Source organism: Phytophthora sojae (assembly GCF_000149755.1).
Source record: "Phytophthora sojae unplaced genomic scaffold PHYSOscaffold_4, whole genome shotgun sequence".
NCBI classification, from domain to species: domain Eukaryota; phylum Oomycota; class Peronosporomycetes; order Peronosporales; family Peronosporaceae; genus Phytophthora; species Phytophthora sojae.
The window spans coordinates 4,863,384-4,885,420 of NW_009258118.1; the positions used below are offsets into that span (position 1 = coordinate 4,863,384).

Here is a 22,037-nt window from a genome sequence, read left to right on the forward strand (position 1 = left end):
TTAGGGAGATCGCGTTTACCTGGGGAAACAGCAGTAGTCCGACTACTAGTCGTCTCGTTAAAACTACCTTGTGCAACCTTGCCACGTCAAATTCGTAAGCTTTTGAGAACCCAAAACGATTCTGAAGTGCCAGGATCCAGCAACGAAAGCCGTCATGAATGCAGTACAGTATCAGCTGCCTGCTGTGAACTCGCGACAAGCTCAACTGCTGCTGTCGCTCGAGTGTGCTGCTGTAGCAGCCCTGCGACGCGCCAAAAGCCCTGTGCTGCAGCTCGTTAGACTTCCAGCATTGCAAGTCGCAGGGGCTCCGATATCCTATGCTTGACTCAAACTTTGAGCACTCGGACAGTTCAGCGGGCTCCGGCTCGCGGACGAGTGGAGCGCAGCGAGGCTGGCCCCAAGCAGCGTTGTAGACGAGCCCAGGAGCGGACCATCAGCGCAGGCATCGGCGTAAATGCAAGGCGGCACCCTGGCGACCATCGACACAGCGAGGACACTTCAAGCCGGGCGGCACCAGAGCTCGCTGCCACGAGCGCGACGTCACGGCGGCCAGCGCCGGGCGCGAGGCACACCGAGGCGCCCTGCAAACCTGCCACGCTTTGCTCGAAGCGAGCTAAGGCAACATCGGTGCTGGGCTGCGCTGCGCCGACAGCGCCCGAAGTCCTTGGCATGAACGGCAACTAGCGCAACATGTACCACTTCAACTGCAATGAAGGGTTGCGACCGTTGATGCACGTCCATGGCGCCGGAAGGCAGGCAATCCGCGGCGACGCAAGCGCGCGGGTGGGGGTGATATTATGAGCAACAGTTTGTTTCCACAAGGGCGGACTGAAAGCTTGGTGCACGTTGGCGTTTGCTCAGGCAGCGAGCGAGCGCTAAAACTATCCGCACGGGGCCATTGCGCTTGCATTCTTGTATGGAACTCAAAAGTCGCACGCAACCGTTAAGAAAACCTCAGTTAGCCTCAGTTACTTGGGTTGCCACAGACTATCAATGTTCATAGAAATATTTAACTTCGCGTTTGTATACAGATAATTTTAGAGACTATTCGATGTCGGTTGGTATTGAAATTCACGGCCTGCAGGACGATCGCCATTATTTATTGGCCCCTATATCGCTGCCGCAGTAACGCCAGCGTGGCGTTCGAGAACTCCGAAAGCAGGATAGCCGAGGTCCTTCCTTAAGTGGGGGAGGATCTCCGACTGCAACGTGCTTGCTGCAGTGCATTGGTATGGATAGCGACGATTCGCTGTGGGCGAATTCCGAGCGCTGCCGCCGCTGGTGGATATCGGCGCGGATACTCGGTTTTTTTCCAGCAGTTTGCCGATTGCGACTCGCAAATACCAGTTGATGAGCCTGGCCCCAATTTTTATGTGACGGAGCTGATGGGTGAGGGCGTACCGTCGGCAAAGCAATAAAAAAGAGTTTGACTTGGCCCCACTATGGTCCGCTTCAGCCGGACAGCAGTCCCCTCCCTCTCGACGCGGCAGGTTGGCTCACCGGAGCCCACTTCACTTTCCGATTCGCTCTCCGAGTCCGAGGTCCACTTTCAGGTGTCGCCATGATCCACGCGCCGCTCGCCGTCGTGGCGCCCGCCGCCGCCGCGGCCCCCGCGTCGCCCGCCGCCTTCTCGGACGTGCTGGCGCGCTACACGCTGGTCAAGAAGCTGTCCACCACGCTGTACGGCGAGACGGCGCTGTACCGGGACGAAGCGCTGGGCCGGCGCCTCGTGGTGCTCAAGCGCGTGAGCCTGCCGCTGCTGCAGCAGCAGAGCCAGAGCCCCGCCGAGGTGCGCGAGAACCCCTTGAGCGAGCGCCTCGTGGTGCAGCTGCTGGAGGACCCGCTGACGGCGCGCGCGCCCGGCCGCGAGCACGTGGTCGAGTACGCGCGCGAGGGCTTCTTCTCGAGCGGCGACAGCGCCTTCATCGCCATGGAGTTCTGCGCGGGCGGCGACCTGTACGACTACGTGACGGCCAAGCCCGGCCGCCGCGTGGCCGAGGGCGAGGCGCTCGCGCTCTTCGCGCAGATGGCCAAGGGCCTGAGCTTCCTGCACGCGCACGGCGTGGCGCACCGCGACCTGTCGCTCGAGAACGTGCTGCTCAAGGACGGCCGCGTCAAGCTCTGCGACTTCGGGCTCAGCGCCGACGCCAACAAGCTGTCGACGGACGTGGTGGGCAAGTACTACTACATGGCGCCCGAGATCGCGCAGGGCGCCATGTACGACCCCAAGCGGGCCGACGTCTGGTCGCTCGGCGTGCTGCTCTTCATCCTGCTCACGGGCTCGCCGCTCTTCTCCGACGAGCAGCGCAGCGCGCCCACGCTACGCGTGCTCAACAAGTACGGTGTGGCCAAGATCCTGGAGCTCTGGGGGCTCAAGAAGCTCGTCTCGAGGCCCACCATCAACCTGCTGTCCTGCATGCTGCAGGTGCAGCCGCAGCACCGCCTCAGCGCCGAGCAAGTGGCGCGCCACCCGGCACTACGCCGCAGGGCATCGCTAGTAGCCTAATTAGTGTCTAAAAAGCTGTAGAGCAACCTATCTATCTGTAGTTACTGCGAGAATAATAAAGTTAGGTATTTATCCTTATCCCCAAGCTACGTTTCTCGCCTGCCGAGTCTGTCGAAGCCACTCGGTGCAGATTTGCTTCAACGTCGCTCGCTTGATGGCAGCGCGACCGCAGCTCGGAGAGGAAAGGAGCGCGCTAAAAAATGCATAAACTCACGTGTACCATCTTCGGACTTCAACACCCTCTCTATTTGATCTAACTAACTAATACCGCGCCTCGGACACGTTGCTATCATCTCTGTACGACGTCTCGTTCACACTGGGCGCGCCATCTAAGCTGGGCTGCACGGTCCCGAAGAGTTGGTCGGCGTACCTCGTGGGCGAGGCTGAAGCTGTCGAGGTGGACGAGGTGGCCAGGCTCGCCAACTGGTTCGTCACGCGCTGGATGAACCGCTGCGAGCTGCTCCCCGTGGGGCCTCGAGGTCGCACCAATGGCGCGAACGTGTTGGGGTTCCTCAAGGGTCGAGAGCTCTCGGACGTTTTCAGCCACCGCGCAGTCACCGCGCGCTGTATGGGCTTCGGAGGCGTCTGCGGAGGCTTGGCGACCTTGTCTTCGTCCTTGTCGGCCTCTTCGTTCGCGTTCGTGTCAGCCGCTCGACCCGCTGTCGAGTCGAGATCCGCGAAGTTCGGCGCTGAAGTGGAGCGCGCGCTCACGAATCGAGATCGCCGCTGCTGAATCGTGGGGACCGCCTTGGAGCTCACTCCTCGCGTGATGGACGGCCGACGGGAGGTTGGGGCGTTTGCGGCGGTGGTGACAACGTCCGGAGCCAATTGGGCTGTGACGATCTGTTGCGGCGGACTGGGAGGGTACAGCGAGTCTTGAACCCCGCGCTGCAGCTCTTGGATCAACGCCAAAGCTTGTGCCTGCACGCTCTCGAGCTTCATGACTTGCGACTCGACTTCGGGCTCCGACTTCACCGGTCGAGTGTAGACGCTGTCCGAGATCGCAGTGCTTGAACCATTGCAGTGGCAGGTGCATCCACAGTCGTGTTGACCACCATCCTCTCGCGTTCGCTTTCGATTGATCGGAGCGCTGCTGACACGGTTGAGTCTGGGTGATCCGACTGGGGACGCGGGGGCTCCGGCGGTCCAAGTACCGGATCTAGCCGCCACTTGACGCGGGGTTTCTTCCTCTGAATGCGTCGGAACGCCAAACTCCTGGTCTCGAACGACTACGAGCTGGTCCTTTAGCTTTGCACTCAGCGCGAACTTGATCGAGTCATCCTCGACGTCCGGATTCACCGCCCACGCGATGAGTTTAGCAGCGCGTCGAGGCGTGATGAACTTGTCGCCGTTTCCGGCTCCGTCCACCTCGCCAGCAAATACAGAGCGAACCATGGCGGTGAGAGGGCAAGGAATCCCGAATCGCTCGTTGTTTTCCAGGGACGAGATCAAAATCTGCGAAATGACGTGCTTTCGGTCTGCCGGGTACCTGGTCAACACGGCCTGGAAGGCAGTGCGACTGAGCACGCACATCTCGACGTACGTCATGGCGCGTACGTTGGCGGTGCGCTGGTAGTTCATGAGTAACGCCATCTCGCCGAACGCCTGTCCGCGCGTCAACGCCTTGACGGACGCATTCATCTGGGTAAACCCATCGGGGCTCACGTGAGCATATCGAGCCGCGGCGCGGGCACTACGGCCGTGGTGGTGGACACCGTGACCTAGATCATCGCGATCTGGATAAATAGTTCCATCGTACGAAGTTGTGTACAGTGTTGAAGTGTCTGCAGGGTGTTCACTGTGATCCGTAGCTGCAGAACGTCGTCGAGCAAGCGGCTCCGTCGCATGCTCTTGAGTGTCGTTACTCCCAACCAGCTCACACATGCCTCGGTTGATCATGTAGAATTCGTTCCCCACCTCACCGCGTCGCACAATAAAGTCGTCTGGGAGATACACGCGAGTGTCTAGACTCAGCACCAGGGTCTTCTGGAAATCGGGTGAACAGTTCTCCCAGAAGGGGACGTGCATGGCCAACTCCATGTACTTGAACAGTACAACCTCCAGAGTGAGGTTGTGTGAGAGTTCCTTTGCAAACCTCTCTAAGGGAGCACCATCCAGAGCTTCGTATTCACGCCAGAGGTGAGCGTAGTACTGGTGTATTCGCTCCCTCAGTGGAGCTGGAAGCTGCATCTTGGTCATTCCAGCGAACACGGACTCCATTTTCCGCTGGTAGGCCGTCGAGTTGGCGTTGAAGTTTGCCACAAGCATCGCAACATGGCCGAAAATCACGGCTAGCACAATGGAGCCGAGCAGATTGACGCAGGACGCGAACACATTTTCTCTGACCGAGTGCGTCGTGAGACTCTGTCCTTGCAGCATTTGCATCGCTACGTAAAAACATTCAGCATACACTTCTAGCTCCACAGTCGGGTCGATCGGCGCCCCGCATGTTCTTGCCATGATTGAAGAGGGATCGACAGCGGAGGAGTCGATGAGCAGCAGTCTCCAGCAGCACGCCACACAATGCGCAATAAGCATGACAGCACCAACAATCCAAACAATCCGTAGCAAGTGCGAGTAGCGCGAATACAGCAACCAGCCTAATACTGACTTGTCGATTCGAGCGTCGCGGACTTGACCAACTTCTCGAAGCAACCGCAAGATATGAACGATGCGATGGGACCGAATTGCCATGTCGATCAGAGTATGAGAGAACCGTTGGAACGCATCATTCACCGACTCCAGGTAAACAGCATTGCCCGCGCCACCACTAGTCATTATTGAAGCCGTCACGATCGGAACTGCAGCCAGGAGCTGGAACACGAACGACCCCGTGAGAAAATTCCAGGCAATGTGTCGTCTTGAGACCACCAGCACTCCTCGTTTATTGACAAAGCTCGTGTTGAAAGCCAGCAGGAAGTCGGCGAAGAAGATCATTTCCGTTGTAGCATCAATGGATATGAACCACGCGCGGCCACCATTGTGAAAAGCTTCCTCGTACGGAAACCCAAGCGTGTGGACGCAAAAGGCGATGAGCAAAATGAAGCTACGAACGCGCGCAGTTCTGGAAAACGGGGACATGGGGGTGCGCAGTCGCGTGATTAAGGCTCGCACTCGCTTCTTGAGACGTGGAATTGGGCGTGGTCGGCTCCCCACTCTCGAAGTAAGCTTCTGAAAATTGTGATGATCCAGTGCAGGAACTCCTCCCGAGTCTCTCCTTGCTGCTGATCCCTGGCCATGGTCAGTCTTCTCCTGCGGCTGCGATAGACGACCTGGATCCTGGTCTGACGGTCCATTGTTGACAACTGACGCGATCGACCGTACCGACCCCCCTAAAGCCCCGCTAACTGTTCCAAGAGTACCTGCGGGCATCACTGACGCTGTAGCTGGAGGTGTCACGATTGCATTGTTCGAGTGGAAGGACGGAGCTCCGGGTCGACGTGGACTCTCCTCTGGTCTTGAGTCCACATGCGATTGAGACGACCGTAAAGTGTCCTTCTCCCGGCCGATTGTGCTGCCGACCTGTTCTCCTTCACTCCGCGGACGGGTAGAGTTCATCAGGTCGTCCATCATACGGCGCTGGCTGAGCTCTGAGTCCACGGGGGTAATGTACGTGCTGCCTCGTCGGTTGGACGCTTTGTTAGTGTCGACATCCAGACTTCGCCCCGAGTCTGAGGTTTCCAGACGACGCAGTTGGAAGCGCGCCATCATCTGCTCGTAGTTTTGGCCTTGCTCCGTGCGCTCACTGTTCGCAGCCGTCGCATTCCCACCCGACGTCAAGGCTGAACTAACGACCACAGCTTTTGCCACTGCACGGAACGACGGTACCGTCGAGCTACTCGGTGTCCGCTTGAGAGCCGAAGTAGTGGAGGCACTCGGTGTTCGCTTGATGGTCGTGACCGTTATCGTGTTACCTCCAGCTTGAGCCGCCTTCAGCCGCTCGCGAATTCCTGCAAGGTGCGTGCTCGTGGCTCGCTTCAACTGACCGCGGGGCGAGGCACTTCCTAGTCGCATGGGCTTAATCACCACCTCAGTCGTGGTCGGGTCGACAGTCGGTGCGCTAAAGCGATGGCCATTGTGGGGCTGCACGTCTCCTGCCTTTGTCTCCGGGATGGCTTCAGCCAGAGGCTCCATTCCGCCTGAATGCCTTCGGTCGAGCCTCCTCCTCTTCGGACGCTCATTTGATACTTGGGACTCGGCTATTTGAACTTCGGCCAGCGCTGCAGCCACGGCGGACGTGGTCACGAGGCGACTAAAGGGTCGAACTGGTCCCGACGCCGTCTTCTCCTGGTCTCCGCTGCTGCGCGCCTCGACCGTCTCTTGAGCTTCGGTCTGCTCGGCCTGCAGCTCGTGGGTCTCCTCGAAGGCGACATCTCGCGCTGACTTCGATCGAATCATCGATCGGACGGAGCTCAGTGAGCGCTTGGTGCCATCCCAGTCGAATGCAGGCGCGAGACTGCAAGCGTCGAGAGCTCGAAACGACGGAGCACAAGAGGCACACGCCAAGTGCCGCGCCGATATCCTAAATTTACGCGCGAGCGAGTCTGAGCGCCAAGGTCCTGATACCGAGAAACGTTCGCCCAAATTGGGAGCCTGGAGGAGGATGACGACACTGCCCTAAATGACGCCGTCAAGTGCTGCTTTGCGTATTTCGGGCGATGCGCTTCATGGGACCACAGATGTCTGACGAATTCCGGAAGACCTCATAGCACGGGACTGTGTTTGTTCTCCTCGGAATAGCACTTCAACCGAATCGGGGTCGGAAGCGCAGTAGGATGACGAGCACGTAGCTGCTAAATTTGCGGCGACTTTCATTGCAACTTGAGACCCCGATCTCTCCTAACGTCGCGCGAACTTCCAGTACTTCAACGGACAAGTCCAGGGTCCTGATTAAATGCGATGCCGTTCATCGCTTCATGAGCTCGCCCTCCCTCCCCCCCCCCCCCCAAGTCCTGACAGGCCTCACACACACACACAACTTGTAGTAAAATTCCGGAATTGGGCGTCCTGGGATTGACGAATTTCACGACAAGTCATAAAAATACTCTGACTAAGTTAGTTAGTCGACGGAGGGTTTGCCCTGCTCGAGCTCTTCGTCGACCGCGGCGCCACTCTTGACGTTTTCACTCAACAGCGAGTTGTTGCGAATGAGCCCCATGAAAAAGTACATGACCAGCACTGGCGCCGCCATGATCAGTAGAACCACCAGGTAGTCGCCGCCAAGTCCATTTTGCACCCACGGCGTGAAGGCGTAGTTGAGCAGTCCCATGAGGAACGAACACGCGGCGAGGAACGCCTGTACGGAGCCGTAGACCTCAGCCGGGAACGTAAGAACTGCAATACACAACAGTTAGGATTACAATTCCACCCCAGCAACAAACGATACAACACAAACGAGCAAACAAACAACTTACGGATGTACGCGAACTGCAGCGTGTAGAAGGCAGCCTGCTCAAAGGCGAAAAGGACCAGCATGAAGGTCTGCGCCGTGAGCGACGGTACCAGCAGCAAGACGATCACGAGGTGCGTCGACAGCAGCGTGACGAAGAACACGACCCGGCAGCCGTACTTGTCGATAATCCAGCCCAGCAGCGGCGTGTAGATGAAGGTGCCGTTCGTGATGAGCGGCTGCAGGTAGTTGACGTAGAGATCCCCGAGGCTTTCGTCGTCGCCGTCATTCTTGTAGATAATGTTAGGGATGGCGCCGCCGATGAACGCGTTGATGGTCGAGATCCAGCCGAAGAAGAGCGCGAAGAACCACAGGTCCTTGCGGCCGATCTGCGAGCGCAGCGCCGGCCACATGCTCTTGGGCTTGGTGACCGCCGGCCACCTCATCTTGAAGCCCGACAGCGTGTACGTCTTGCTGGTGAGCGAGACCGAGTTCAGCGGGAACAGGACGAAGGCCACGACGAGGCACACCGCCACCAGCACCGCGTAGCCCAGGAAGAACCCCTCGCGCGTCATACCGTGAATCTGCAGCAGCAGATAGACGTAACCGGAGAAGTTGAAGAGCCCCGACATGATGCTGGTGATGCGGCCCTGCTGCTCACTGGGGAAGAGCAGCACGAGCTGGAACGCGCTGATGTAGACGCCGTAGCCCCCACGCCGATGAGCGAGTACCCGGCGATGATGGAGGCACCGTTGCCGTCCGTGGACTGCCCCAGAGCCAGCAGGACGTTGCCGATGATGGAGATCACGAGCCCCAAACACACGGTGAGGCGTGCGCCTATGACGTCCAGGGTGATGCTCGACGCCACGTTGGCGAAGCTCAGGCACAGGAAGGCGGTCGAGTAGATGTACTGCAGCTTGACCTCCTGGCTGGCGCACGTGACGCCCGAGATCTCCTCGTCGGGCGCGCAGAGCTCCGACCACTGGCCCTCGTCCACCAGCAGCGAGTACACGGGGCCGAAGCCCAGCACGAGGCCGCCCGAGCACAGTACGACGAGCACCGCGGCGGTGACGATCACGGCGGCGCGCGGCACGACCCACTTGGACATGGAGCTCTGGTCCACGCCGCGCGGCTTGGAGGCGTCGGTCATGGACGCGTACGGCGCCTCGGACGCGCGGGACGGCGAAGGTGAAGCTGAAGGCTCGACCATTATTGGGGAGCTGCGTGCTACGCGGGGGATCGGCGAATGGAGACGCAACGAGGAGGTCTTGGAGGAAGGGCATGTGGTCATGTTGTGCACGTGATTGGCCCGCGTTTTAATCCATGAGCCAGGCGCGCCTGCAACGCAGGACGAGTCATTCATTCTCAGATGGAGGAAGGGTCTTCATTCAGTGCTGCCTCATCACCAAGACCAGACGCCGTTCAAGCTTGCACTTGGGGCTTCCACCAGGGCGTTTACGAAACGAAGCTAATGTAGTGGTGAGGAGGATGTTCTCATGAGCGCTCTATTCCTGATGCGACATGGTCGGTGTGCAATCCGCTCTTACCTCCCGCCGCCCCTGCATGCTCGGCGACCGGCCCCAGCAAGCAACCGAGGTCGCGAAGTTGTTCATCGGTAAGTCTGGGGTCTGTGCTACGGAAACCACAACAAGCCCTACAACAACAACGCACACATTGTAAGTCTTATTTTTGCCACTTGCCAGTTTTCAAAGTCGAAGCCAAGTTTTTCGACACCACACTACTCGTCTTACAGTGAAGGATGACGAAAAAGCATAGGCTACCCGAAGCACTTGCTCCGGGAGAGTACACAGGTCGCAGGGCAACAACAACAATAGTGAATTTGAATAAATAAAAGGGGAGGGAAACTAGGAGCAAGTGGCGGAGATGCAGGCATCAAGTGCTACGGTACGGAGGGAGCATTCGGGAGTGGTCGGATTAAACAGCAATTTCCTTTCGTGTGTGCGGTGTGATCAACCACATAGGTACAAAGCGCAAGAGGAGACTCTGGATTCACTGGTTGTCGTTTCTTGGAGATCGAGTGTGGCAATCGCAAACAAACCACAGCAAAACTATCTCTTAGTTTCTCTCGTTACTTCTGGACATGCCATTCTTGCACTCGAAAAGCTTATTGGAGATGTCGCGGCCTGGTCGAAGCTACCACAAGACGCATTTGATGAAGATAAACTTTTAGTAGCGCTGAGCGAAGCTACTTTGCAGGAATTTTACGCGTAGTGAAATTAGTAACTCACAAGTGCAGAAGCAACATATCTTGAATTTTATGTAAGTACGAACACTAACTACCGTAGTGTACTAAATAGGACAAACTGGATGCACTAGTGATCATGTAGTCAGTGATCAAAACTTCGCAAAAGGAGCGGCGTTTGCTGGTCTTACTGGTAGTTAGTTAATCATGAGCGCAGAATCATGAATATAGAAGAATATATTGAGCTAAGGGAAGTGTAGAATTTTTGCAGTTGAAGGCTGGATTCGTAGCTTTTAGACGTAATTGTTGAAGTCAACAAATACCCTATCTCGGAAACAAAGTACTCCGTTTCAGTAAGCTTCAGTAAAGCTCCACCCAAGCACAGCTCTTCGACCTTGTGAATTCACCCGGAAATTTAGAATTAGCATCCTAGATTTGGTAGCTACCAGAACCAGAACGTAATGTTACAGTTTCCAGTGCGCGACACGATATTGCAGCTCAGCTGCAGCTCACTACAAGGTTGCTGCGCTTTGGCTGGGAGACCATTTTTCAACTTAGTATTTTTTATCGTGGAAGTGAAAGTTCTGCATGGTTGTTCACAGACAGATAGTTTACACTAAAGATGTTCAGATGCAGCCCTCCGCAATCTAAAACTCTTTGAAAGTCGACGCCTTTACTTCTAATTCGCGTTTGTATCGAACCTGTTGTATATTCTTTAGAGGTCGGTGCAGTAGTTGGTGAACTGCCTGTGGAACTACGCCTACTGCAGCTTTCGAGAACCCTAGCAGTCGGAGGCAGGCAGATGCTGCGGCTGCGAAACAGACGCAGGAGACGCCTGTGGATGGCGGTTTAGTAGCACAAAATCTAACCTAGAACAAAATTTGAGTCAAGAAGCACGGTTAGTTGATGATAACTACGGCCATCTACTGCGCCTGCTTCGCAGCCGCAGCATCTGCCGGTAATGTGCAACTGGAGAAGTACGAAATGATATTCTAGTCAAATTGAAACGAACAAATGTTTGCCTACTTTCTTAAAACTTGTGAAGAGCGAAAAACTTCCAAAGAAGTGTTTTGTTTTGAGAAGTTTTTGTACCATCGCTAATTGCGTTACCTGTAACTGGGAATACATTCGTGACGAATTAAAGTTTGTGAGGCTGGTAAACCAGCAAGCTGGTCTCCTAGGATAATCTCACCGGTGGGGGCATCCTCAGCTTACCTCTTAGGTAAGCTTACGTAAGGTATTAGGAAAGCTTACATGTACCAGCAGCTCTGTAGTAGTTAAAGAATATTCAGATTTAAATGTGTCTAAATTCAGTACTCTAACAGATTGGACCAAATTCCAACTTTTGGTCAAATCTGCCATGTCACTCAATTGTCAGATGACGCCGTCCCCGCTGGAGGTGCTCAGCGCGACGCTGCTGGGCTCCGTGCCCGCCGATGCGTCGGATCAGGAGCTCCAGGACGTGGACTGGCCACTCGTGTCGGCGGCGCTCGCGGCGCTGCGTCTGCGCACGCAGGAGGAGCTCACGGAGCTGGCGAAGGCGCTGGATCCGCCTGAGACCGCTGCGTGTGTAAACCCACTTGAAGAGCACGGCGAACTTTTAGCAGTGCATACTGGAATCAAGTCACTCCAGCCCCAGCTCACAGTTGCAGAGCAGCACTTCACCCAGTTGGAGAGCATCGCGCGCCCCGGACTCGACAAGCTGCAGACGCTCCAGAGTCGAGCCAAGTACCTGGAAGCGGCCGTGCAAGTGGAGAAACTGAGCCAGGAAGCCAAGAGCAGAGCCGTCCAAGCCACGCCCGACGCCCTGGAGGCTTTTCGCAGTTTTGCGGCTTTTGCTGCTGCAATTCCAGAGCAGTTCACGGCCATTCGAGTAAGTTATTTATTGTTTATTTTGCTGAAAGAAAACTAACGTTGTAGATTTGTGAATTGATTTTTTCTTAGAGAGAAGCTGCGCGAAGGGTGGAGGACTTGTCGGTGGATCTGCGCCACTTTGCAGTCGAGAAGTTGCAACTGGCATTGGAGAAGATCAATTGGCCCGAGCCGTTGGCCACCCAGCAGGAGATAACTGACAAGGTGGAGATGCAAGTGCTGATGTTTGGTAAGGAGGCGGAAGGTTGAGGTTCTGACGCTGATCATATATTCATTTTTTGTTGTTAAGGAGACAAAGCTGCGTGAGGTATCCGATGCGTTCGGGTACTTGCTCACGCTGCAGCTTAGCCAGCAGGCGCAGCCTGTGTCGGCGACGACGGATCTGTGGGCGATGGAGTGTGTGCTAGACCCGTTGCTGCTGCGATTTCGGTATCACTTTGAACGACCAGAGAGCGCAACGAACCGACTAGCAAAGCCCGAATGGTACTTAAGCCATGCGCAGGAGCAGACAAACGCGCACACGCGCTTTTTGGCGCACACGCTCACTCCAGAACTGCACCGCCATCGTGAGGAAGTGCATTGCTGGGACGCGCAGATCCTGCTACTCCGCGGACTTGTCAAGGCTGTCTGTCGAAAGCTTACACAAGACTTGCCTACTCTGCTGGCGGTGAGTTGCTTGGATACTACGCGCTCTGCGTCCAATTAGTATTGATACTGATCACCTGTAATTCTTGTTATTTGGCTTGACGAACAGCATCCACCGTTGTTGTGTCATACACTGGATGAGGTCCTTCTCTTCGAGCAGAATATCGATGACGACGTTGGATACGGTTCCTGGGCTAGCGCCGACCGTCGCGCGTACCCACGCTGTGTAGATGTTTTCACGTCGAGCAATGACGTGCTTTTCTCCTGGACGAGCGCTGATGTCGAGTACGGGCATCGTGTGCTGTCATCGAGTCTTGGGGACGAGTCTTCGGATGATGATTTCGACTTCAATGCGTCTCGTGCTAAACGGGAATCGATTTGGCAGCTGGAAGACGCGGCATACGGCCGCCTCGAATGTTCTGCGCCAGAGCTTGATCAAGATCTGGTTCCCCCGGCAGCGCTGCGGTTTGTGTCCTTACTGGATTTCCTCTCTCAGCGCTTCACGCTCATGGAGACAGAAGAGCACCGCTACTTGTACGTGGTGCAGGTGCACTTGCCACTGTTGCGTCGATTTGGACAGCTCTGTGATGCCCGAGGACGCCGGCTGATCAGTGCTCTGGCCAAGAAAACTAGCGATGCGAAGACCCAAAATGCGTGGGCGGAGCTATTCGTTGTGGTGAACGCGCTGCAGCACGTAGCGCACGCGCTGGCGGCTTGGGAGCAGAGCAGCGTCTTTTTGGAGCTTTCGAAGAAGGTTGCGCGCTCGGAGACGACAAGAGCCCAAGTGCTTCGGATGCACGTGGCTTACTCGAAGCAGGTACTTGCGCGCGCCTCGGCCGCTGTCCTTGCTACAGAAGAAGCCACTGCGGTTCGACAAGCCCTCGCTGGACCAGGAGCGATGATCGGGCCCACAGCTGCTCTTTCCGCGGCTTATTCGGTCGGGTCCAAGACGATGAAGAGCCTTTTTCGTCGTGCAGAGACCGACGGCAAGACAGTCGACCAAGACCCGCAGCGCCCATCAATGGATACTTCTCCGCCGGCTGCTGCTCCGAACGGCAATGACAGCGCTTCGATCAACAACCACCAAGAGCAAGACGATCCTGAGACACTTCTCTTCTCGCACACGATATTCGAGCGGCAGATTTCGGAGCTGAAATTACTGGCGGCGACGCTGCTCGAGGGCGGCAAGGACACGCTGGTGCGCGCGGCCGAGCGAAACGTTGGAGCCTACCGCTCGAGGTAAGTTGATGTTTGCCATGGTATTTCACCACTTCAACCTTGTCTGACTCATGCGTGCTCGTGTGCTGTGCTGTGCTCCGCCTGCACATGTTATGCTAGCCCGTTTTGGACGGACACAAAGTATGACGATGCAGACAACCGTGAGGAGCTGCAGATCGTGCCAGGGGTTTCCTCTGAGTTGGCGAGCTGTTACACTCTTATCAGTAATACGCTGAGGTGTGCGCGCAAGGCGCTGGTGCCTGAATATTGGCCTGCTCTGTGGAAACCTCTGGCATCCGCACTCGATACCGCTCTCTTTGATGCGTTCTGCAACCCTTCAGCGACGGATGAGTGCACTCAGCTCAGCAGATCGGGCGAGCGTCAATTTGTCGAGGACATCCGATCGCTTGTCGCGATGTTTGCTGCGGGTTCGTCAAAGCCGCTACCGCGGTCGTACTTCCGTCTAACTCGCGAAGTGTGCCACCTACTGGAGATGCCTGCAGCAAGGCTGCGTGAGGTCTACAAAGCTCTTGATGACGAGTCCACCGAAGAGGAAGTTGCTGACGGGCTGGAGCAGCTCACGACAATTTTGGAGGCATGTGGCATTTTTGCGCTTACACCGCCCCAAGTCGTGCGGATATGCGCCACTCGACTGGATCTCGAAGCGAGGGAAGCTACAGCGCCGGCTTCATGAACGTAATGACCCCGAAGCACCGACTTTCATGAACCTAATGACCGTTAACATGAACCTAGTGGCCGTTAACATTTACCCAAAAGTTTCAGTTAAACTTGAAAAACACTTGGGCTGTGCAGCAACATGTACATGTAATAGAGCCCCAGATGATGTTAGAGCACCAACGTGAGAAGAGAAGAGGAAGATAATGCAGCTGGTGTATAATACTTAGATAGATAAGAACTACTTAGTAGGCTTGAGCTTGAGCAGAGGGAATCACCATCTGCAGTCGCTGGTCGTGTGGTCGGTTGGTTGGCTGGTTGACTAATGAGCCGTCGCGTCGATAAAATTGCTGGGGACCATGGTGGCGCCCTGCACCACGCGGGACACGTCCTTGAGATTACCGAGCAATCCGAGCAGCGGTGTGGCCATGTCGATGTCGGTCTCGAGTCGAACGACGAGGCTGGTCGCCTCATCCCACACGAATAGAACCGAGCACGGATACACGAGCGTGTGTCCCAGTATCTTCACTGCGAGGGACAGATCCTCAACGTTTTCAGAGCCCATGAGGTGCGGGAAGACGCACTCGAGTGTGGTCTTAGTGATGGTGACGGTGAGCATGGCCTTGGCCGTGACGATGCTCTCGGACACCTTCTCCATGTGCTCGAGCTCGAACTTGAGGTTCTCGTGGTACTCGGACATGCGGCACCAGTGCTCCATGAGCACTTCGACGCCACTCACGTTGCAGAACTCCACGTCGGGCGCCATGGTGGAGCGCAGGAACATCAACTGCTGCTGGGCCTCTGAGGTGCGTAGAACATCGCTCGGGATGGCAGAGCCCTGCTCACTGGAGTCGCACACTCCGTGACGGAAGAGCTGGAAGTACTCGACCACAACGTCCCACACGCGCTGCTTCGAGTCGTACCGGAGACGCCGCCGCTGCACCTCGAGCATGGGGATCTCGTCTCGGAGCTGGGTGACGGTCGATTCAAGCTTGGCCACGTACTCACGCTGCTTCTGACGATACCGAGCCTGGTTGGTGCGGCACTGCTCGCGACATGCCTCGGATTTGACGGACACTCTACGCTTCCGCTTCTGCTGCTTGGTAGCGTCGTTGCGGTGGATGGAAAGAGTGGCCTCTGCAGCCGCGACAGCTCGCGACGGCGACTCTGCCGGCGCAAAACCTGCGGCAGGCCGAGAAGGGTACGGCAGAGTTACCTGGCCAAGGTGGTTCGGAGCGAATCTGCGCACTGGAGGAGCCGGGGTGGCGTCTTCTTGAAGCCGTCTCGGCACCGGTCTCAACGGGAACTTGTCGGCCGGTTCGGCGGCATTCGTCGCGCTGTGGGCCGACGGAGACAATTTCCTGATCGGTGGCAGCAACACGGTGGACGAAGGGGTTGAATACTGCGGCTGTCGGTGCTGGAAGGCGGCGTTCGGGCTGTGGTGGTGGTGACGGCGGATAGTGTGGTGGTTGCTCGACCTGGGGAGGTGGTATCCCGGGGCTGCCGCGCGCGTTAGGACGCTTCCGATCACGGTGTCGCTGAACGGCGCGGGGGTGCGATCGAAGTTCCTGGGATGACTGGCCATCATTTCTCTCTATTTGACCTATGCTATTGACGGCGAGTTCGGTTGTGAGACCCAAAAGGGGGAGCGCGCTGCGTTATCAAATGTTGGTTCGGATAGCCCCGCCGCGCACCGTGAAGGTGTCCCAGCTGGCACCTGCTCGTTCTGCTGGATTGGAGGCCCCGGAGGCTCAATAGCGTCAGGCGTAAACAAGCCGCGACGCTGGAGATTTGAATTCGTGCTTGCATTATCGCGGTTTTGGGGCCACGAGTATGAGTCAGGCCGGCAACAAAGGCTTGGCGTTGAACCTAAACGTCCGGCATGCGACTTTGAGCGTCGGTGCAACGGCTGTCACTGCTCGCACCTGTCTCTCTTTCGGCATGACCATGGCCAAAGTACCATCTGCTGCCCATGATAATGATGAACCTCGCGCTCAACCGACCGAAAGGTCTACAGCAAGCATCCCACGAGCAGGGCATGAGCGAGCGAAACGCAGCCCGCTCACTTCAAATCACGAGCTGGGTTCTGCTGCTCCCTCGGATAAGTACGACCCCAACGAGCAGCTCGTTTGAGGAGTGAACTGATAGGCTAAAATGGCTCAGCTTTGTGGCAGCATCACACTCAACAGAGGTGCCCCCATCAGCATGAACAACTGCTCTGAGTGCAAGTTAGGCACAATTTTTTAAAGTAAATTTATTGTTATCCAATTAATGTGTGGATCTTTGATTCGCGCTCCCCCCTTTAAATCGATTTCATGTGAGCAGCTACAGATCAGCGAGCGCGCTCATGAGGTTTTAGCTGCTCGTGCTCGTTCCCGCGAGCAGTGCTCCCGCTCAGCTCGTGGGATGCTTGGTCTACAGTACAACGCTTGGGGCAAGAAACCGGAGATATGAACAAATTCAAATCTGCGGATAGTGCTGAGTATTCTTTTTTCTGGTCAAGAGGTGTATGCGTTGGGAAAACGTTTGTCAATAGGTGTAGTGGTCGTGGGCGTCACGTCGCGTCATGTCTCATCATACACGTACTGACACACGTTTTGGTTGCCGCGGTATTTCGGCTGAGGTCGGGTCATACAGACCCAGGATCGAGCTTCCAAGCACAGTAGTTTATTAACGACACGCTCGTAGCGAACACGGTCAGCTAATAATAGCATATAGAGCAACTGTACTCGACAACTTCGCTATTGTAGCTACAAGGAACCACCAACGCAAACCGCGAGCGTATTTAGCATGGCTATACTAGGTAGGTTTTGCATCTGAATTTCGGAGGTGAAGGAGATCTAGTGAAAGCCCCCAACCGGGGGAGAGTGTAGGTATTGTAGAACTGTGGCAACGCTGAGGCCTGGCTACAATGGATAACGACGTTCGTTGTAGTCCCTCAGCCATACAATTCGCTATCAAAGTCATGGACACCACGAACCGGGCTAGTTGCATCAGATAGAAGCCTTCCTAACCCCGGGTTTATGGATTTGGATCTAAGCCCACACACCAGTCACCGCATTCGTTGCTGATGCTGCTTTATCATGCACCTTAGTGCGCTTGGAACCACATACACATACTGTCATACCGACAACCTAGCATACACCTAATGACACGAGTTAACCGCTTTTGACAAAACGTTTCAAATTCATACACCTTTTGACGTTTTCCCTTTTCTGGGTGTTTGGACTTTTGGACAAACGAATGCACCGGCACTCAAGGCGAGAGACCAGGAGTCCGGACCGCATCTTTCGAGTCGAGTCGCCGAACGTTGGCGCCAAGCAGCAGCGATCGAACGGCAGCGCCTACAAACTCTTGCAAAGTGCTGTGCAGAGGCAAGTCCGAAGCACCGAGACTGCTGTGCACGTACACGTAAAGGTGTGACCGCTTTGGAATCGCGTCGGCCTGCCGTGCTTACTATCTTCATTATTAAAATGCTGGGCTTGCCTTGATCCTGCCGATGTGAACGTCAACCAATAGGGCATTTGCCGTCGGTTGATGCCTTACAGTACGTAGGTGCATCTGTAGCGCGAAATCCCGCACATCGCACGAGAACCCAATGCAGCGATCGCACGGACATCGCTTGCTGCCTTACCCAAACCTGTTGTTTGTCCGCTGGTGCAGTCCGACTCGGAGTACTGAACGGACGGACGATCACATGCCGGTCGGCACCGCCTGCTAGGTAATGGCACCTGCACCGCATGGCTCGTAGCTACATGATTAGCTTGGGGGCAGAATAATCGTGCGACAACAGCTTGATGCTCGCGGCGGGTAATTCCCAAAATACGGAGTGCTGGGGAAACTTTTGACATTTTCAACCTTTTGCGACCAAACACGGAGTTGTGGGAAAACTTATTCCCAATACCAGCCTATAGAATCGTAGAGGTAGCCTTCACTGGAGACTCAAGAGCCCACGTGCTGGTGCACGCCGCTGCGGACGCGCCGCTGGAGAAGACGCTGGCAGTCGCCGCCATCATGGACGGCACACCCTCCGGTGCCTTGCTGTCCCCGACCGTGCTGCTGCAGTAGGAGAGCGTGGTGCGCTCGAACCTCGGCCCTGACACTGACACCAGGGACTTGCTGGACTCGCCAACCGTGGCCTCCCTGGGCGAGCTGCTGGCCACCAAGACGCTGGTGGCTGCAGGAGACAAAGAGCGTGGTGAAGACGATTTCCGTGGCCATTGTAGGCACGCTGGACACCGAGGGCGAGCTGCTGGAGACCAAGGACGTGCTGGACCCGAAGACCATGGCCCCGTGGACGAGCTGCCGAAGCCCAAGGGCGTGCAGGGCCCGACGACCGTGGCCGAGCTGCTGGACCCGAAGACCATGGCCCCCGTGGACGAGCTACCGAAGGCCAAGGGCACGGTCAAGCTGCTGTACACCAAGTGCGTGAAGCGCGGGACGCCCGTGGCCGAGCTGTGGTACATCGAGGGCACAACCGTGCGTGTAGGTAAATATAGCAATTCCATTTCTAGAAATGTCCAGTGTTCAAATCAAAACCCGGGGTCAATGCCTTCAATGTAGTCTGCAATGTTGGGGTGTGTCAGTCTTAGACAGTCAAAACGTGACTTGTATTCTTCAGGACTAGAAGCTGCTTGTAGTCCGTAAAGTACCTTGGCCATATCAACGGGGCACTGACCCTTGAACATCTTGTTTATATTCTGTAGAATATGTCTGGTGCAGAAGCGAACGTTTTTGTATCCAAGAGTGTGGAACGCTGCAAGAATGCCAGTACCTCTGTCTGAAAAAATTGTTAGCTTTCTAAGAGGGACACCACTTCGCTCACAACAACGCAGGAACCACACGCAATCATCTTCAGATTCTGACGCGCAAACGGCAATCCCCAACAGCACATTAGCCATGTTGCCATCTCTCCCCACCACCACCAACTGTGCGCTTTTGTATTTGCCATGCTTGATGAATGCCCCATCAACCCCAACGATATTTTGGGCATGGTCTTGATACTCATGAGCATACGGATGCCCCAAAAATGCACATCGAAATCGGCCATCACTATCCCATTCAGACTCAGTGATAGAAGTGGGATTCTTTGTTGTCCACGTAGACAGCAGAGAACGTAGGCGGTGAAATCCGTCCTCCACAGTCCCAAACAGATCGTCAAGAATCAACTGCTTGCCACGGTAGGCCTCCTTCAAAGGTATGTCCGCGCCCGATAGGGCCTTCACCTGATCCACAATCGTGCGCCCCGACACATTAGGGTCCGATGCCACGAATGTACGATCAATTCCATAGATCGCAGTTGCGATGCCGCAATTTTAGACCGGCCGCTGCACATGTTGTGTTCAAGGTTGCATTTGCTAATGCGATAACCCCGCTGAGAATTGGACTGTGCACGGCACGCAGCAACCTCAAAACAACAGAGGTCACCTCCTTTGCACTGGTAGCGAAGGTAGGCTCCTCCAGCAGCAGTTGGATCCAGACGCACAGATTTCCCTGTACTTGAGGCAAAAGCCTTAGTTGCCTTGGTACAAGCACGTTGAGAACCAAACCACTGGCCGACCGATATGAAGGATGTATCACCTGCACTGTTCACACCTTCAACACCTTCCATCGCCGGGAAAACAACCCGAGCTACCCTCAGACGATTTCACCTTTTTTGCGTTTTGAAAACAAAGGCAAAGCGACATGAACACTGGACATTTCTAGAAATGGAATTGCTATATTTACCTACACGCACGGTTGTGCCCTCGATGTACCACAGCTCGGCCACGGGCGTCCCGCGCTTCACGCACTTGGTGTACAGCAGCTTGACCGTGCCCTTGGCCTTCGGTAGCTCGTCCACGGGGGCCATGGTCTTCGGGTCCAGCAGCTCGGCCACGGTCGTCGGGCCCTGCACGCCCTTGGGCTTCGGCAGCTCGTCCACGGGGCCATGGTCTTCGGGTCCAGCACGTCCTTGGTCTCCAGCAGCTCGCCCTCGGTGTCCAGCGTGCCTACAATGGCCACGGAAATCGTCTTCACCACGCTCTTTGTCTCCTGCAGCCACCAGCGTCTTGGTGGCCAGCAGCTCGCCCAGGGAGGCCACGGTTGGCGAGTCCAGCAAGTCCCTGGTGTCAGTGTCAGGGCCGAGGTTCGAGCGCACCACGCTCTCCTACTGCAGCAGCACGGTCGGGGACAGCAAGGCACCGGAGGGTGTGCCGTCCATGATGGCGGCGACTGCCAGCGTCTTCTCCAGCGGCGCGTCCGCAGCGGCGTGCACCAGCACGTGGGCTCTTGAGTCTCCAGTGAAGGCTACCTCTACGATTCTATAGGCTGGTATTGGGAATAAGTTTTCCCACAACTCCGTGTTTGGTCGCAAAAGGTTGAAAATGTCAAAAGTTTCCCCAGCACTCCGTATTTTGGGAATTACCCGCTCGCGGCTGAGGCGATCGCATGTCCGCTCGTTCGACAATGCCAGTTGGTGGGCCGGACTTGATGACTTGATGTGTGAGAAGGTGGAAGTGCCCCCTCGACGCACGAAAGAGCTTTCGTCCGCATGTACCTGCAACTTGGTGGCACGTAGCACGGAGTTACAGCAAACTGTGTACCTACCTATTGCTCGGGCTTTGCTCAAACAACACCTCGAGACTGACAGCGTTGTGGTGCCGTTTGACAAGTACCTCCTTCCGCTGACACTCTGGCTCCTAGTAGAGCGGGCGAGAACTCGTGTGCGTGCCTGCGTGCAGCGTGATGCAATACCAATTCACCGTCGAGACCCCCGTTGCGTTGATACATGTACATGCACCGGCGTCAGTACGTCATCCGGCTCCCTTCCCTTGGAGCTTTGAGCGACGTGAAGAAAAAGAAAAGATGAAGAACAATTCGTGTCAGGATATCCTTCCCAGTCAAAATTATGTTATGAACGAAAAATATGTTCAAAGGCCTAAGTCAATGCGCAGTGCTGTGCATTCATTCGTCTGCATAAGCTTTACAAAGTTGCAAGATGGACCCAACTTCAAAGATTAGAGGCTTTTGTTTCCCAAAAGTGAAATTTTGTGACGTGCACATATTTGCAATCTCATGGTGCGACCAATTTTTTGTCGGGGAAACGCTATTGTGGAAACCGATTAGATTGCCCGAGCGGATTAGCTGATAAAGCAGCGTTCATGAGAGATTTGACTGGTACTAAATCGGGGATCCTTGTGATTTCATATGGCATTGGTAAGGGTATAAATCAGTGTATGGTTAATAAAATGGGGGTTGCCTCATTACCCGCCAGAAATACAGACAACGACTTACAAAGCCGGCATGCTTAATGCCATCCTCCTATATAAAAACAACGATAAATTCCCTCCCGTCAAATCTGTAAAACTGTCATAAAACACACGGCGTATTGCATAAAGTACACAAGAAAGCATATAAAGTACACAAAACCAGATGGTATACAAAGATGAAGTCATTTGATTGAATCTGATTGGCTGGTTTGCTTATGTTAAGCTTTGCTTGACTTCGTCTGCCGGCTTTGTAAGTCGTTGTCTGTACGACGAGCGACC

General features: G+C 55.5%; 8 protein-coding genes across 8 annotated transcripts; 3 read left to right on the forward strand and 5 right to left on the reverse strand.

Moving 5' to 3' along the window:
* Positions 1-1,561: 1,561 nt before the first annotated feature.
* On the forward strand, positions 1,562-2,506 carry PHYSODRAFT_503858 (hypothetical protein; the record flags this gene model as incomplete). Its single annotated transcript, XM_009528882.1, has 1 exon — positions 1,562-2,506. The coding sequence occupies one exon, from the start codon at positions 1,562-1,564 to the stop codon at positions 2,504-2,506; it is 945 nt and encodes a 314-aa protein (XP_009527177.1).
* Positions 2,507-2,767: 261 nt separating this feature from the next.
* On the reverse strand, positions 2,768-6,064 carry PHYSODRAFT_498048 (hypothetical protein; the record flags this gene model as incomplete). Its single annotated transcript, XM_009528883.1, has 4 exons — positions 2,768-3,253; positions 3,347-3,475; positions 3,677-5,677; positions 5,810-6,064. 4 exons carry the CDS (start codon positions 6,062-6,064, stop codon positions 2,768-2,770), a joined length of 2,871 nt encoding a protein of 956 aa, XP_009527178.1.
* Positions 6,065-7,565: 1,501 nt separating this feature from the next.
* Positions 7,566-9,570, reverse strand: PHYSODRAFT_315112 (hypothetical protein; the record flags this gene model as incomplete). Its single annotated transcript, XM_009528884.1, has 4 exons — positions 7,566-7,840; positions 7,921-8,575; positions 8,611-9,089; positions 9,567-9,570. 4 exons carry the CDS (start codon positions 9,568-9,570, stop codon positions 7,566-7,568), a joined length of 1,413 nt encoding a protein of 470 aa, XP_009527179.1.
* A 1,906-nt stretch (positions 9,571-11,476) lies between these two features.
* Positions 11,477-14,527, forward strand: PHYSODRAFT_500807 (hypothetical protein; the record flags this gene model as incomplete). Its single annotated transcript, XM_009528885.1, has 8 exons — positions 11,477-11,971; positions 12,043-12,174; positions 12,260-12,637; positions 12,725-12,913; positions 13,046-13,586; positions 13,704-13,854; positions 13,954-14,350; positions 14,408-14,527. The coding sequence occupies 8 exons, from the start codon at positions 11,477-11,479 to the stop codon at positions 14,525-14,527; spliced, it is 2,403 nt and encodes an 800-aa protein (XP_009527180.1).
* A 183-nt stretch (positions 14,528-14,710) lies between these two features.
* On the reverse strand, positions 14,711-16,096 carry PHYSODRAFT_560465 (hypothetical protein; the record flags this gene model as incomplete). Its single annotated transcript, XM_009528886.1, has 1 exon — positions 14,711-16,096. The coding sequence occupies one exon, from the start codon at positions 16,094-16,096 to the stop codon at positions 14,831-14,833; it is 1,266 nt and encodes a 421-aa protein (XP_009527181.1). The 3' UTR covers positions 14,711-14,830.
* A 245-nt stretch (positions 16,097-16,341) lies between these two features.
* PHYSODRAFT_331983 (hypothetical protein) lies at positions 16,342-19,292 on the forward strand (the record flags this gene model as incomplete). Its single annotated transcript, XM_009528887.1, has 4 exons — positions 16,342-16,517; positions 18,456-18,572; positions 18,621-18,987; positions 19,215-19,292. The coding sequence occupies 4 exons, from the start codon at positions 16,342-16,344 to the stop codon at positions 19,290-19,292; spliced, it is 738 nt and encodes a 245-aa protein (XP_009527182.1).
* Positions 19,188-19,451, reverse strand: PHYSODRAFT_435606 (hypothetical protein; the record flags this gene model as incomplete). Its single annotated transcript, XM_009528888.1, has 1 exon — positions 19,188-19,451. A coding segment is annotated over one exon (264 nt), but the record flags the coding sequence as incomplete, so codon positions are not given.
* Positions 19,452-20,212: 761 nt separating this feature from the next.
* PHYSODRAFT_286030 (hypothetical protein) lies at positions 20,213-20,785 on the reverse strand (the record flags this gene model as incomplete). The annotated part of the gene is given in 2 exon segments (XM_009528889.1): positions 20,213-20,244; positions 20,258-20,785. Coding segments are annotated over 2 exon segments (366 nt in total), but the record flags the coding sequence as incomplete, so codon positions are not given.
* Positions 20,786-22,037: the final 1,252 nt, after the last annotated feature.